Source organism: Annulohypoxylon maeteangense, assembly GCF_022496945.1.
Source record: "Annulohypoxylon maeteangense strain CBS 123835 unplaced genomic scaffold GGS22scaffold_10, whole genome shotgun sequence".
Classification (NCBI taxonomy): domain Eukaryota; kingdom Fungi; phylum Ascomycota; class Sordariomycetes; order Xylariales; family Hypoxylaceae; genus Annulohypoxylon; species Annulohypoxylon maeteangense.
In genome coordinates, this window is record NW_025953257.1 from 713,520 (window position 1) to 726,123 (window position 12,604).

At 44.5% G+C, this 12,604-nt stretch overlaps 5 protein-coding genes across 5 annotated transcripts; 3 read left to right on the forward strand and 2 right to left on the reverse strand.

The window, feature by feature from the left end:
- Nucleotides 1–154: 154 nt before the first annotated feature.
- Nucleotides 155–1,676, reverse strand: GGS22DRAFT_21061 (uncharacterized protein). Its single transcript, XM_047966478.1, has 3 exons — nt 1,535–1,676; nt 854–1,383; nt 155–799 (listed from the first exon to the last, which is right to left on the reverse strand). Exons 2-3 carry the CDS (start codon nt 1,368–1,370, stop codon nt 522–524), a joined length of 795 nt encoding a protein of 264 aa, XP_047818075.1. The 5' UTR covers nt 1,371–1,383; nt 1,535–1,676; the 3' UTR covers nt 155–521.
- A 349-nt stretch (nt 1,677–2,025) lies between these two features.
- Nucleotides 2,026–3,195, reverse strand: GGS22DRAFT_194807 (uncharacterized protein; the record flags this gene model as incomplete). The annotated part of the gene is made up of 4 exons (XM_047965561.1): nt 2,026–2,090; nt 2,151–2,416; nt 2,472–2,755; nt 2,889–3,195. The coding sequence occupies 4 exons, from the start codon at nt 3,193–3,195 to the stop codon at nt 2,042–2,044; spliced, it is 906 nt and encodes a 301-aa protein (XP_047818076.1). The 3' UTR covers nt 2,026–2,041.
- Nucleotides 3,196–3,419: 224 nt separating this feature from the next.
- Nucleotides 3,420–5,804, forward strand: GGS22DRAFT_165201 (uncharacterized protein). Its single transcript, XM_047961646.1, has 2 exons — nt 3,420–3,623; nt 3,682–5,804. Exons 1-2 carry the CDS (start codon nt 3,546–3,548, stop codon nt 5,320–5,322), a joined length of 1,719 nt encoding a protein of 572 aa, XP_047818077.1. The 5' UTR covers nt 3,420–3,545; the 3' UTR covers nt 5,323–5,804.
- Nucleotides 5,805–7,980: 2,176 nt separating this feature from the next.
- Nucleotides 7,981–9,612, forward strand: GGS22DRAFT_165203 (glutathione S-transferase). Its single transcript, XM_047961647.1, has 6 exons — nt 7,981–8,256; nt 8,307–8,531; nt 8,585–8,622; nt 8,677–8,696; nt 8,752–8,919; nt 8,974–9,612. The coding sequence occupies exons 1-6, from the start codon at nt 8,170–8,172 to the stop codon at nt 9,180–9,182; spliced, it is 747 nt and encodes a 248-aa protein (XP_047818078.1). The 5' UTR covers nt 7,981–8,169; the 3' UTR covers nt 9,183–9,612.
- Nucleotides 9,613–9,644: 32 nt separating this feature from the next.
- On the forward strand, nt 9,645–10,494 carry GGS22DRAFT_165207 (uncharacterized protein). Its single transcript, XM_047961648.1, has 2 exons — nt 9,645–9,925; nt 9,998–10,494. Exons 1-2 carry the CDS (start codon nt 9,763–9,765, stop codon nt 10,210–10,212), a joined length of 378 nt encoding a protein of 125 aa, XP_047818079.1. The 5' UTR covers nt 9,645–9,762; the 3' UTR covers nt 10,213–10,494.
- The last annotated feature ends 2,110 nt before the right edge of the window (nt 10,495–12,604 follow it).

Genomic DNA, 12,604 nt, shown 5'->3' on the forward strand with positions numbered 1-12,604 from the left:
TATCATAAACCGCAGCAGTGTCGTCGCAGGAACAAATGGAGTGGCCTGAGGAGTAAACGCCACCCCCTCTAATTTCTCGGATAAAGGTTTTTCTTATGTTGGGAGGGGAAAAGAAGAAAATGCCCACGCTATGCACTATAATACGCGAATGGGAGGAATGATGAAATCAAAGCAAGAGCAATGGTATCAGAGACGATATTGAAGATCGAATCACCGACTACCTATTACTTGCGCTCGCGAAAGAGCGCCAGAATGGAATAGTCTAGTGTGTACATACGTTGTTGAAAACGAATTGAGCAACGTATGAAACAGAACTAGATCTCAAGGGGAGAGGGAGTTGCGACGAGGCGAATCTGGCGATTGCAGAAACTCCCCGTGCATGATCATGGTATACATAGATCAGACTCTCTGTATGTGACTCTCTGGAGTTATCCACGAGAAGGTCTTAGGCTAAGGCCAAAATTCTAGTGGGCCCAACTCCGATATGGCATGATCTCTGATAGGGATATTGTCTCGTCAACTTATGACTTCTGACCAGTGTTGACAGTTCCTGTCTGGGTCGCGTCACACGAAGATGGGGCAGTCGAAGCTGACGAGCCCGTGAAGTTTGAGTATGCTGAGGAGGCTGACAGCGACGAGATTGTAGAAGGAAAGCTGGCAGAACCTCCGTAAGAGCCCATCGCTGACTGACTGGCCTGAAGGTTCCGTTGGGTTTTCATTGCTTCAATTGCCAGCAATACTTGTTCGCTGTGTTGTTTGCGTTGCTGTTGTGTTTGCTCCTCTTCTTTTCGTTGGCGACCTAACGTATAATTAGCACAGCATATCAAGATTTTCAGGCCGGGATATCGTCTACCTTTGCTACGTGCATCGAAGAGAACGCAAACATTGTGGCAGGTTGGACGGTCCCTGTCCCAGTCTACGGGGTCGATCTCATTTTCGACTGCTTCGTATATTTTCGATTCGATACCGTACTCCTGGCCGAACTCACTCCCCAGCAAAATTTGTATTTTCTTAACGTCAACAACATAAAAAGCCAATGCAGTTGTATCAAGACTTAGATCCGCCTGCCTTATCTTTGCATAAACGAATCCAATTGGTTGACATAATAAGCGGCCTTCAAGCCCTTCGAGATCTGGCCTCGCCTCAGGTTTAAGCGGTATTATTTCAAGTCCAGCTTTCTTGGCTATCTTTTTCGATATCATGGACACATCAGATCCCCCATCTACAAAGCCGGTAACTTTGGTACCCGATGTACCATCCGGTGATTCAACATTGAATAGGAGTTGTTGTTTCCATTTACGCAGACGTTGGGATTTGGCTATCGACAGAGGATGTGGCTCGGATATGCTCGAACTGTTGCTGGCTGACATTCTTGTTGTCAATCTAGTTCGTCAAACTATTAGCAATAGTATAGGCCATCTTTTTGGAGGTGTGGTAGAAGGATGTTTGCGAAATGCTAATATGACATCTTCAGTGCACCCGGCCTGCCATCAACAGGAGTATGCATTTAGTATGATTCACTAGGTATACTTACACCAGAGAATGAAACTAGTGCCTGCTAGTGTTTAAGTCTAGCCAAAGGAACGTGGTGAGTTTGAATAAAATATGTATTCATTTAAAACAGCTCAGGGGTTGGCTAATCATTGGTAGCTCAGTGTTATTTCTTGCTTGTGCTAGAACAAGATGAACGTGCTGAAAGAACTATAATGTAACGGTATGATGACTATACGAAGGAGACCATTCCAGAAATATAGGGACTAGGTGTTGATGGTTTTATGAGACGATTGTTGGTAAAGAGCGTATAGCGAGCACAGTAAACGAGAGACGCGAAGTCACGACTTGAAAGAGGGGTATTTTTTTCTGGAGAGGAGAAAATAGACGTAGCCTCGAGTCCTGTTTCTATCAACACCCTGTGGTGTGATTACTTGACGTATTATCCAGAGGGTGATAGATACCCAATGTAAAGGTACGTCACCCAGACTATTGACAGTAGCAATTTAGTTGTAGTAGTACTAATAGATAGACGTTAGAGATATGGAACCTAAGGGTTCCGAGTTGTCGATATGAAGACAACCTGCACACTGGCAAATCTAATCAATTGGTCAGTAGGTATGAAGCTGTTATACCTATTACGAGATATAGGAACTGACGCAGCCACAGCAGCAAATATTTCCACCCTCTTAGCATTCGTAACCAGGCTCATGGCCGCTGAAAAGATTACGCTGAAAATGCTCACTAAACCAAGTCGCAGGGGCATGCTGTCGACAGAATAGAGGACGATAATGGAAACCATTGGGACGATAGTGGACATGATGGAACCAAGAGTATGCACGACAATTCGAATTTTGGTATCTGAGTACTGATATAGAGTAGTGTAGGCTCCTGGACCCTGACTCTCTAAATCAGGTACAGGCGTCTACACAAGAAATCAATTCTGTTGCTTGAACATGCGATGTATCTTGCATAGGTACCTTCATTGACCTCCAGCATATATGAAAGGCCTTCAGAGCAGGACCCACAATGAATCTTGCTAGGAAGTCATCATTTCCCGGTTCGTCGCCCAGGAACACCATATCATTCCTGTGTTGGTTGGAATACACCGAAGGGTATGGGAACACATTGCTGAGATCCCGACCGAGGAAGTCACAATCACCACCAAGGGTAGAGCTGAGGGTGTATGAATGCACGATCTCACGTCGTCGATTGCTAGGCTGCGGCAATGCTCTAACATTTTGGTATTGTTGAATCGCCGAGTCTTTACAGTTAGATTTACTCATGGTATCTATCCTTTTCAATACGTCCTTATTTGAGTATTTTTATTCTTCCGTCACATTTTCCCTAAAACCGCCGAAGTACTATTTGTAAAGAAACGTCGAGGGGTAATATACAGTACTCGCGGAGCTTTTCTCGGATTTGGAGGGCAAGTTGCCACTGTTTCCCACCGCCACCAGCTGCATACCTGAGATGACACCATTCTCGATCATATAGCCGTGTTTTCTCATTCTGAGAGTTCACATCGATTCTAGATTGATGATCAAAATCATACTGTAAATCGCATAATTCGGCTTGCAAATAAAGGAGGTCCTTAACCGCCAATTCGCGGAATTGTTTAACAATGACATGATTACGATGCACCATGAAGCCAGCCAGCTTTGAGTAACCTTTTGGTTGTCTTTGCTGATGTTCGGACTCCATGTTTGAAACATACCTACCTAGGTAGGTAGATAGAAATCACGAATGTGAGGGTTGCCGGCCTACTAAATAGCGCATGATTGTACGGAAATGGCTCTTCATACATCCCATTGGATGGAGCCTTCCGGCTTATTTGTGGCTTGGGGCACATAATGTCACCCACCCGGAGGCATATAGGTATCTGTGGAAGCCCAAAGGCGTAATTCAATTTCGTCCAGGCAGATTTTGCACCGACCGTATTCATCCAAATGAGACCCAAACAGAAATATGAACTAATGGCCACTGCGTGAATCGATTGCGCAGAAATCTATTCTATCGAAGATAAATATATTTATTTTTCATCATTTATTACAATGTCTCATCATATTCGTCGAACTTTGAGGCCACTTGCACATGAAGCCTCAAGGACTACCCCGGGAATTGCAGAAGCAGTAAGAACAATATGGCCAACAATTCATAGTTTTTATTACTCACGTATTTGTCTTATAGATTGTATCTGACTTCAAGATCGAACTGCTTCAAGCAACCATACCTACTTCAGCGGATATCGAATTACCTGCGAAACCAATCATCTTTCATGAGCGCTGGGAGCCAGCGCAGCGAGTGAATGCCAATCTAGAACGCAACAGCAAAGACAACTTGATTTCGTATCGATGGCTGGAGGAGCACGTTTCTAAAGAAACTCGATATATCTTGCATGGCGGGAAAAAGATTATTCTTGCTTGGAGGTTCTTAAGGGGTAGTCGCAAGTTCCAAACAATACATCAAATCGTACATTTCGACGGTGTCTATGCTTTGATCTTCAATCACAACAGGCCGGCATATTCTCCACATGTTTCATCGCTTTTTGAAGAGCTATTGTCATCACATATACAAAGTTTTCCAAGAGATCGACTGACCCCGATACGGAAGTGGAAACTTCAAGCCCTTCAGAAGTTAAAATGCTATTTTGAATACCTCTGGATCTTGATCGGACGGCAAGCGGATACACTCGAGCCATACAATGGGCGCGTTAGGATGGATTATAAAGATATACGCACCCCTTTAGGTGACCTAATGCGTGCAGAGGAAGATGAGGATTGGGTATACGTTACCCTTCTGGATTTAGGATCAAACGGTAGTGATTATATGGCGTCAGAAACGCCTGTTCAGCATGATAATATCGGGGGTCAACCTTACGAAGAAATGAAAGTTCAAAATAGAACGTCTGCGTTAGTACAAAAGCCACGGCCACATGAGCAAGGCGCTCTTTCTGGGAGATCTCATTCATTGGATGCTCGAGACCGAGCTGAAGAGGAGTCGTATAAGTATAAAATCGACGACAATGGTTTTGTACTCGATCATCCGAACTCCCCAAAACCAACTGTTTCAACCACTAGGAAAGGCCTAGTCGTTGTCACACGCCCTATACGGGTAGAACCACCGACAGAGAGGTTGCCAAGAGGAATTCTAGACTTGCCCGCTCCTGAGCATCATGTGCAAGTTTCGAAGAGATTACAGACAATACATCTTCCATCTGAAGCTATTGAAATTATGGATATTAGCACATCCTTAAGGGAGCTTAAACTGGCTCAGTTCGAGTGTGGCGACCTGGAAAGGAGACTCGGCCCCCACAATGCGTATTGCTATCCGCCTAAAACCACGAAGGGGAAATCAAAGTCTACTCCAGCACTACGAGAAGAATATTTACAGGGTTCTCTTTCTATCTTAAATGATAAGGCCAATAACTATAGCCGTCCATTAGAAGAACCTTGGACGGAACGAAGTCATTCAAATCAATCTGAATCGCGGTCTAGATTTAGCTGGAGAGAAATGGAACCTTGTATTACACCCCCCTCGTTTGGTGACACAGCGGAAACCAGCTTTTACACAAACAACAAGCAGACTTTTCTACAGGACGAATGTGCAAATTATTCTCCTCGGTTCGAGTTACCACCTCTTGATTTCCATGACGATCAAGATTATTCTCTTCGATTATCTCCGGTGTCAACTTTATCCTCTGAAAGTACAGAGATTCGCTTTCCGGACGATTACTGGACTTGGAGCGTCGAAAATAACAATTATTTCCACACCGAATCCAAGCCTGACGGCACAAAAGAGACAAAGTGGTATCCTAGAAAGTTTGCATAAACTCTAGCATTGCCGATAACACCGACTCTCTCATATTTCCAAGGAGGAGTTCCTCTAAATATCTAGGTCTTACTAGGTAAGGAACAAATAATTGTAACTATGAATCGATCCGAGCCTTCCAGCCAGGGCTCGGATCAACTACACCAACTACACCAAGAGGATATATTGAGTGGATTGACATCAGATCCTCTCGTGGAGTGGATTATGGTGTACACCAAAAGCTCTTGGTGGACGTTGATTGATTGGTGTACATCAAAGTGAATATGGACCCATTTTTCTAGTTTTTGTTTAATGAAGCTATTCCCAAGTACGTCGTTGAATATCTTGGAGCCACGCGCTGGCCTAGTGTATGTACTTCGCAAACATGTTATTGCCCGTCTCGTCCGCTTCGCTTTGATAGGTAGGTACATATCGTAACTGTTTAGTAGAGATTTATAATAGAGCGATCTTTATTGATCCAATCAGGGGTAAGAAGTTTCAGCATTATACTCGATTATATTTAGGCAGGTAGTAATAAACTCGTCACTCGATAGGCTCGATGAATTCGATGGGTTCGATGGGTTCGATAAGTTTAATAGGTTTTGGTAATAGGTTCAATACCTACCTAGGTATGAAGTAGGTAAATAATAAAAGATAAAAATTAGAAAAAATAAAAGCTATTATTCAAGTAGGTATTCGTAATTCAAAGTATTATTCAAGCAATTCAAGGTATTATTCGAGTAATTCAAGGTATTATTTCGATTGCATACCTAGGTACTTAATGTACAATAAACAGACGCTTTCGCGATCTGAGCTTACAAGGCTGAAAAGGTTGAATGAAATAACAAGTTTAACTTTTTACCATTACGCTTCGAATACAACGCTGTATATATATTAATATATATAAAAGGATAACCCTTTTTAAGAGCTTCATTTTGATATAAGTAGTAATGTATGTAGTATTATATTAGCTATTGAAGATTTAAAAGGTTGTTTAATCGTAATGTTTACTTTTAAAAACATATAATAATATAATTACACTTTTTACTTTAACTAAGTTTAATATTAAATAAACCTTTTCTAATAGATATCATATATATCAGAATGATGAGAGAATTATGGCAATTATAATGATGTATTTTAATTAATTTTAGCTATTTAATTAAGTGCGGAATCGCAGTATTCGTTGTTTTCGAGTAAATGTTTTACCTAACGACACACATATTACTTGCTACAGCCTTCGCCACGTCCCCATTTTGTTAATGCCACCACCAAATTTACTTCTAAACACTAACAGCGGGGCAACGCCCCTGCTATATCCACAGTTAATCAACTACACTACGAAGTAATCCACCAACTTAACCCACGAGAGCTTCAAGTTGAGTTGATTATCAAATTAAAGTGGGTCTCGTGGAATTGAATTGATTGACGTTTCTTGGCAGTGGGTGTACACCAGTGGATTAGCGTTGAGTTGATCCGAGCCCTGCTTCCAGCCATATCAAAGATCAAGCCGGCCTAAATTTTGCCTGTAGAGGCAACTTATAGGACTTAAAGCTTCTGGGAGTTACTCTAACTTGAGTTTGTGATTGTCGAGGCTTATAACCGGGCATAATTCCAAGGATAATATGCATTGTGATGATTCCACCAGAATCAAGTCTGGGCACAATTTGACTTGTGAAGGCATGCAAACTCTGGAAATTCTTGGAATTTATGCCAATGGGACAAACTGATCTGTAATTTACTTTCCCCTGATTCCGCCTGGTTCTATCAAGGCCTGGCATTGAGTTGATCTTTATATCCTTGGGTAGAAATTTGGGAAAAATCTTCACGGTGCTGAATTGAGCATATACTGCGGCTGCAAGGCCCGTCTTTTAGCATGCAGATGGTCTCAGTGTAGCTAGCGTTGACAGAGCGACTTGAACAATCAACAAGCTGGAGTCAAAGTTACTTTCTCAGAGATTGTTGATTTTCCCTACTAGTCAAGAGCATGGAGCAAGATACGGCCTTAGTCAGAGAATAGTGGCACTTGTATCTCATAGGCCTGGTTGTCGCTTCCCACACGAACTAATATACGTACCTAGGTAACTATTATGCTGTTGAGACTCCTGGGAAAAGGTTCAAGCGAATGTCAAATGGTGGCGGGACCTTGTTTAACCAACTCTTCTGATCAGGTGAAGTTGGCGTACCTCATTCTGCGCCTCGACAGATCCTGCGGCGCCGTCAAGGGAAAAGCACAGGAATGGCATCTAGGATACCGCCTGCTGCATAAATCATGGTACTATGAGTTATACATCATTTTCAGTGATTCAATGGCATATCAGGAAGTTTAGTCCACTATCTTGCCTTCAACGGCTGGTTTGACGTTGGATTTATCTCTAGAGTCGCGGAGAAGCGGGCCAAAGCGGGTCGACGGGACTGATAAGGTTACGGGGAAGGATGTGGGTCTCTGATCCGAGCTGCCATTGCCTAGAGCAAGAATGTCATGCATGTAGTTCGCTGCTGTTCTAAAGTTGTTTATTCTAGGTTTCTATGGTCCTAAAGAATCTAGAGATATTTAGTATTAATAATTAGTACTTCACCTATTATGTCACATGCTACCTAAAAAATGTTACAGAGAAAGCGGGGAAGTTGCATGTCGCATGTCGAGATTGATGGTTACTAATTCCATAGAAAGTTTTACTTTATTAAGCCGGGGAATATTTCTAGCTTGATTATCAATCCTTAGCTTCCGCCTTCATAGAACCCATATAGCCCTTGGTGACCCCTCTGCTTTGAAATCTGCCTAGTACCTACCTATCCAAGATCGATGAATAGCACTTGAGTGTCAACTACCTGTAAAATAAAAAAGTCGTAAGCTTCTATCCCAAGATGTCGGATATTCATCTGTACACCGCACAGACGCCCAATGGCACCAAGATCTCGATTCTACTGGAGGAGTTGGGATTGCCTTACAAGGCATGTTGACCCATCCTGATATCAGACACACGTAGCTGACAAATATACAGGTCACTGCTATCGAACTTAGCAAGAACACCCAAAAAGAGCCGTGGTTCTTAGAGATCAACCCGAACGGCCGTATCCCCGCGCTGACGGACACCTTTACCGATGGAAAGCCCATCAGTCTGTTTGAAAGCGGCTCGATCATGCAGTACTTGACCGACCGATATGACACGGAGCACAAAGTGTCATATCCTAAGGGATCTAGAGAGTACTATGAAGTAAACAACTGGGTGAGCTGTCAACACTTATTAGTAGTCGAAACTGAACTGCTCATATAACCTAGCTTATGTGGCAAATGGGAGGACTTGGTCCAATGCAGGGGTGAGTAGAAATCGAACCAAGGAAATGTAATCAACAAATGCTGACATCTAACAGGCAGTTGAATCATTTTAATCGTATGTATTGGACAGTGTTCTTAATTCCGAGATGGCAAAAGCTTAAGATGAATAGGATACGCCCCAGAGAAGATTGAGTATGGCATCAATCGTTACAAGAACGAGACTCGCCGTTTATACCGGACTCTGGAGACACAGCTTAAGTCTTCAACATCCGGCTATTTAGTTGGTGATCGCTGTACCAGCGCAGATATTGCGAGCTGGGGATGGGTCGCAGCAGCCAGTATGTCTCGTGCAGTCCCATGAATTTATTAAGTTCGCTGACACGCTTGCAAAGAATGGGCTGGAATCGACATTTCCGAATTCCCGGAGCTAGGTAAATGGGTCCAGCGAATGCTCCAGCGACCTGGACTCGAGAAGGGCCGTCATGTACCGTCGAAACATAACTATGAGGATATCCAGCAGCTTACAGAAGAGAAGATCGATGAGAGGGCTGCAGCGGCTAGGAAATGGGTTCAAGAAGGAATGAAGGCAGATGCGAAGTAATGACCGCAATTCATTATGCTGAATGCCCACAAATCTACCTACTGTAGGAGACGTCGCTTACCTACATGTACCCAGGTAGGCACCTAGTACCTAATAAGTAAGTACCTAGTATTAGCACAATAGGTAGTCTCTCTCACTTCTGCAAGTAACCGGGAACATATTGCATGTTTGCTTTTTATCTGCCAATTCCCGGAATGGAGGTGACGGATGTGCCCGTTACCTATCACATTAGCACCTCAACGTTGTTTTTCGGGATGACGCAGGAGTTATTTGGAGCTGAAAGGGGGCAATTGAATTGACACCTGTATCTGCTTATGTAATAATAGTTGAGGCCGGGGTTGTACAAAGAGCACATGACTTACTGAGGTACGTACTTCATTTGATGAAGCGTACAGGTGGCTCATGCGTCTCGTTTACTCCACTTCGTCCCAGACAAGATTTAGCTTAGCGCTGTTGCCCATAAACCAGAAAAGCCGTCTCCAAAATAATTCAACCTAAAGATTGATTTCTTCAATCCATCTTTCCACACCTTTGAAATTTATCGCACCGCGCAAACTTGCGAGATTGCGAACCTGCCATTATGTCGTGGAGAAATCAGGGAATTACGGGGTCTAATAACATCCCCCTCGGTAAAAGTCGACGATTTGGAGGTGAAGGAGACGATGGTCGCGAAAATGGAACCGATGGCTTTAGTATTTCGAGTGGCGATCGCGACTTGAAGCGCGGTCGCAGTCCCGAGCCCAGTAAGTCATCTACAAGACAACCTCCCTCGACTTATTCATTCATATGATGATAACTAACATGGTGTCACGCAGGAACCGATGCTGATGGTCCAAGACGTCGAAAGAAGCGCAATCGTTGGGGCGATGCTTCGGAAAACAAAGCCGCCGGCCTAATGGGTCTTCCAACCGCCATCGTAGCCAACATGACTAGCGAACAACTGGAGGCATACACTCTGCACCTGAGAATTGAAGAGATTAGCCAGAAGCTGCGAATCAACGACGTTGTTCCTGCTGATGGCGACAGGTAAATTTTACATTCATATAATCTGTTAACTTTACTATGGGCGCAAAACTAACTACTTTTCCACGCAGATCCCCTTCTCCTCCTCCGCAATATGACAACCATGGTCGCCGTGTTAACACTAGAGAATACCGTTACCGCAAGCGTCTTGAGGACGAGAGACATAAGCTCGTTGAGAAGGCTATGAAGACGATTCCTAACTATCACCCGCCACAGGATTACCGACGGCCCACCAAGACCCAAGAGAAGGTCTATGTGCCCGTCAACGATTACCCAGAGATTAACTTCAGTGAGATTGCTAACCCTCTAACCTTTCTAACCATGTTTATGCCCCTTCTTGTTCGGGATATTACCAGGAATGCAGTCATATCACGATGGATGACATGTCCATTCTTGGCCTCATCTAACGCTTCCCCTTCCCCATGCTCTAACCGTTTTGTGACAAATACTAACACCTAGGTCTTTTACTTAAGTTGGTCTACTTATCGGCCCTCGTGGCAACACACTGAAGAAAATGGAATCAGAATCAGGAGCCAAGATTGCCATTCGCGGAAAAGGTTCCGTGAAAGAAGGCAAGGGTCGGTCCGATGCTGCCCACGCTAGTAACCAGGAGGAGGACTTGCACTGCTTGATCATGGCCGATACCGAGGAGAAGGTTAACAAGGCTAAGAAGCTCATCCACAATGTTATTGAGACTGTAGGTTGCCTCCATGCTGATCCTCTTGAAATTCATACTAATATCAATTGTACAGGCCGCATCGATTCCTGAGGGTCAAAACGAACTTAAGAGAAACCAGCTTCGAGAGCTCGCCACATTGAACGGTACTCTGCGTGACGACGAGAACCAAGCCTGCCAGAACTGTGGCCAGATCGGTCACCGCAAATATGATTGCCCGGAGAAGCAGAACTTCACTGCCAATATTATTTGCCGTGTTTGTGGCAACGCCGGTCACATGGCTCGAGATTGCCCTGATCGACAGAAGGGTGCAAGCTGGCGTAGTGAAGGACCTCCCCGCGCTGCTGGCCGTATTGGTGCCGGAGATGCCGTCGATCGTGAATACGAGGTAAGTGTCTATCTGATAATAGTTCGACAAGAGTCAATACCTAACATTACATTTAGCAATTCATGCAAGAGCTTGGAGGCGGCTCTAGTGGACCAGCAGCTCGAATCGAAGCCGGCCCTGGCTCTTATAACAACGGCGGCGGCGACGCGAAGCCTTGGCAACGAGGTCCGACAGGTGCAGCGGCCCCGTGGCGCTCGCGCAACACTGAACAAAGTAACGAGGGCGGCGGTTCTGCTGCTCCTTGGCGTGACCGCCACCGTGGTAATGAAAACCACGGGGGCGATTACTATGGCGGCCAGAATCAGAACTACAACAGTGGCTCTTCGGCCCCCGGAGCAGCTCCTTGGCATCAAGCTTCCGCGGGACAACAGCAACAATACTCGAGCTATCCCGGCTATTCAGGCTACGGTGCAGCTCCCGGTATGGGTCCGCCTCCGGGTCTCGCTCCCCCTGGTGGTTCTCTTGGTGCTCCTCCTGGCCTGCCTCCTGGTAACATTAACGCTCTTATCCAGCAGTATGCCAATGGCACCGCGCCTCCACCACCGCCACCCCCTTCTGGCGAAGCTCCTCCGCCCCCTCCTGGTGACCAACCTCCGCCTCCTCCTCCCGGTGCTTGAGTGTGGGGAACATACGGATCGACCAAGGTGTCTCGATACTAACCAGCTAGACTTGGCCGCGCTGTACCCAACTCAAGTTGGCTCTCACTACTAACGATTTCACCGTAATGATTCTGATCCTAGTACTAACAAGTCTCGTATGCATTGCTTCAGTTTGGTGTCCACTTTTGACTGGCACGAATTTGAAGAATATGGATTTGTGGGTTAGAGGTCATGAATAAGGGGATTGTGCGCGTGTATTATAGGACTAATCCATAGACAGCAACAAGGATGACCCTGGTAATTCTTTATTGTATTTTCTTAAACCCGTAATTTTTATACGATTGTATTTAATGAAACTTGATATGTGATGTTCTTCCAATTTGCGATGATGAGAGGTTTGTATGTATGTTGTAATCCGTGGATTTTATCCAAAATCGTACCGAGGTATCTGCAGGGATCTATTAGAGCTTGGACCACCCTTCATTCATAATTCTACCCTACAAGCCCGGTAACAACTTCCCAACCTTCTCCAAAACTGTTCCATTTCAGTTGCGTCAGGGTTAGAGTTCGCGACGCTTCAAGGCAGTTGCCTGTCAAGGATGACATTTTCATACCTAGTACTTTGATACTCAAACACTCAAACGCTCAAAAACGATCTTCTATACATAAAACATCAATATAGCTTCAATCTCATTATCCATTAACCTAATTAGCCCTCCACCTCTGCATATGTCTT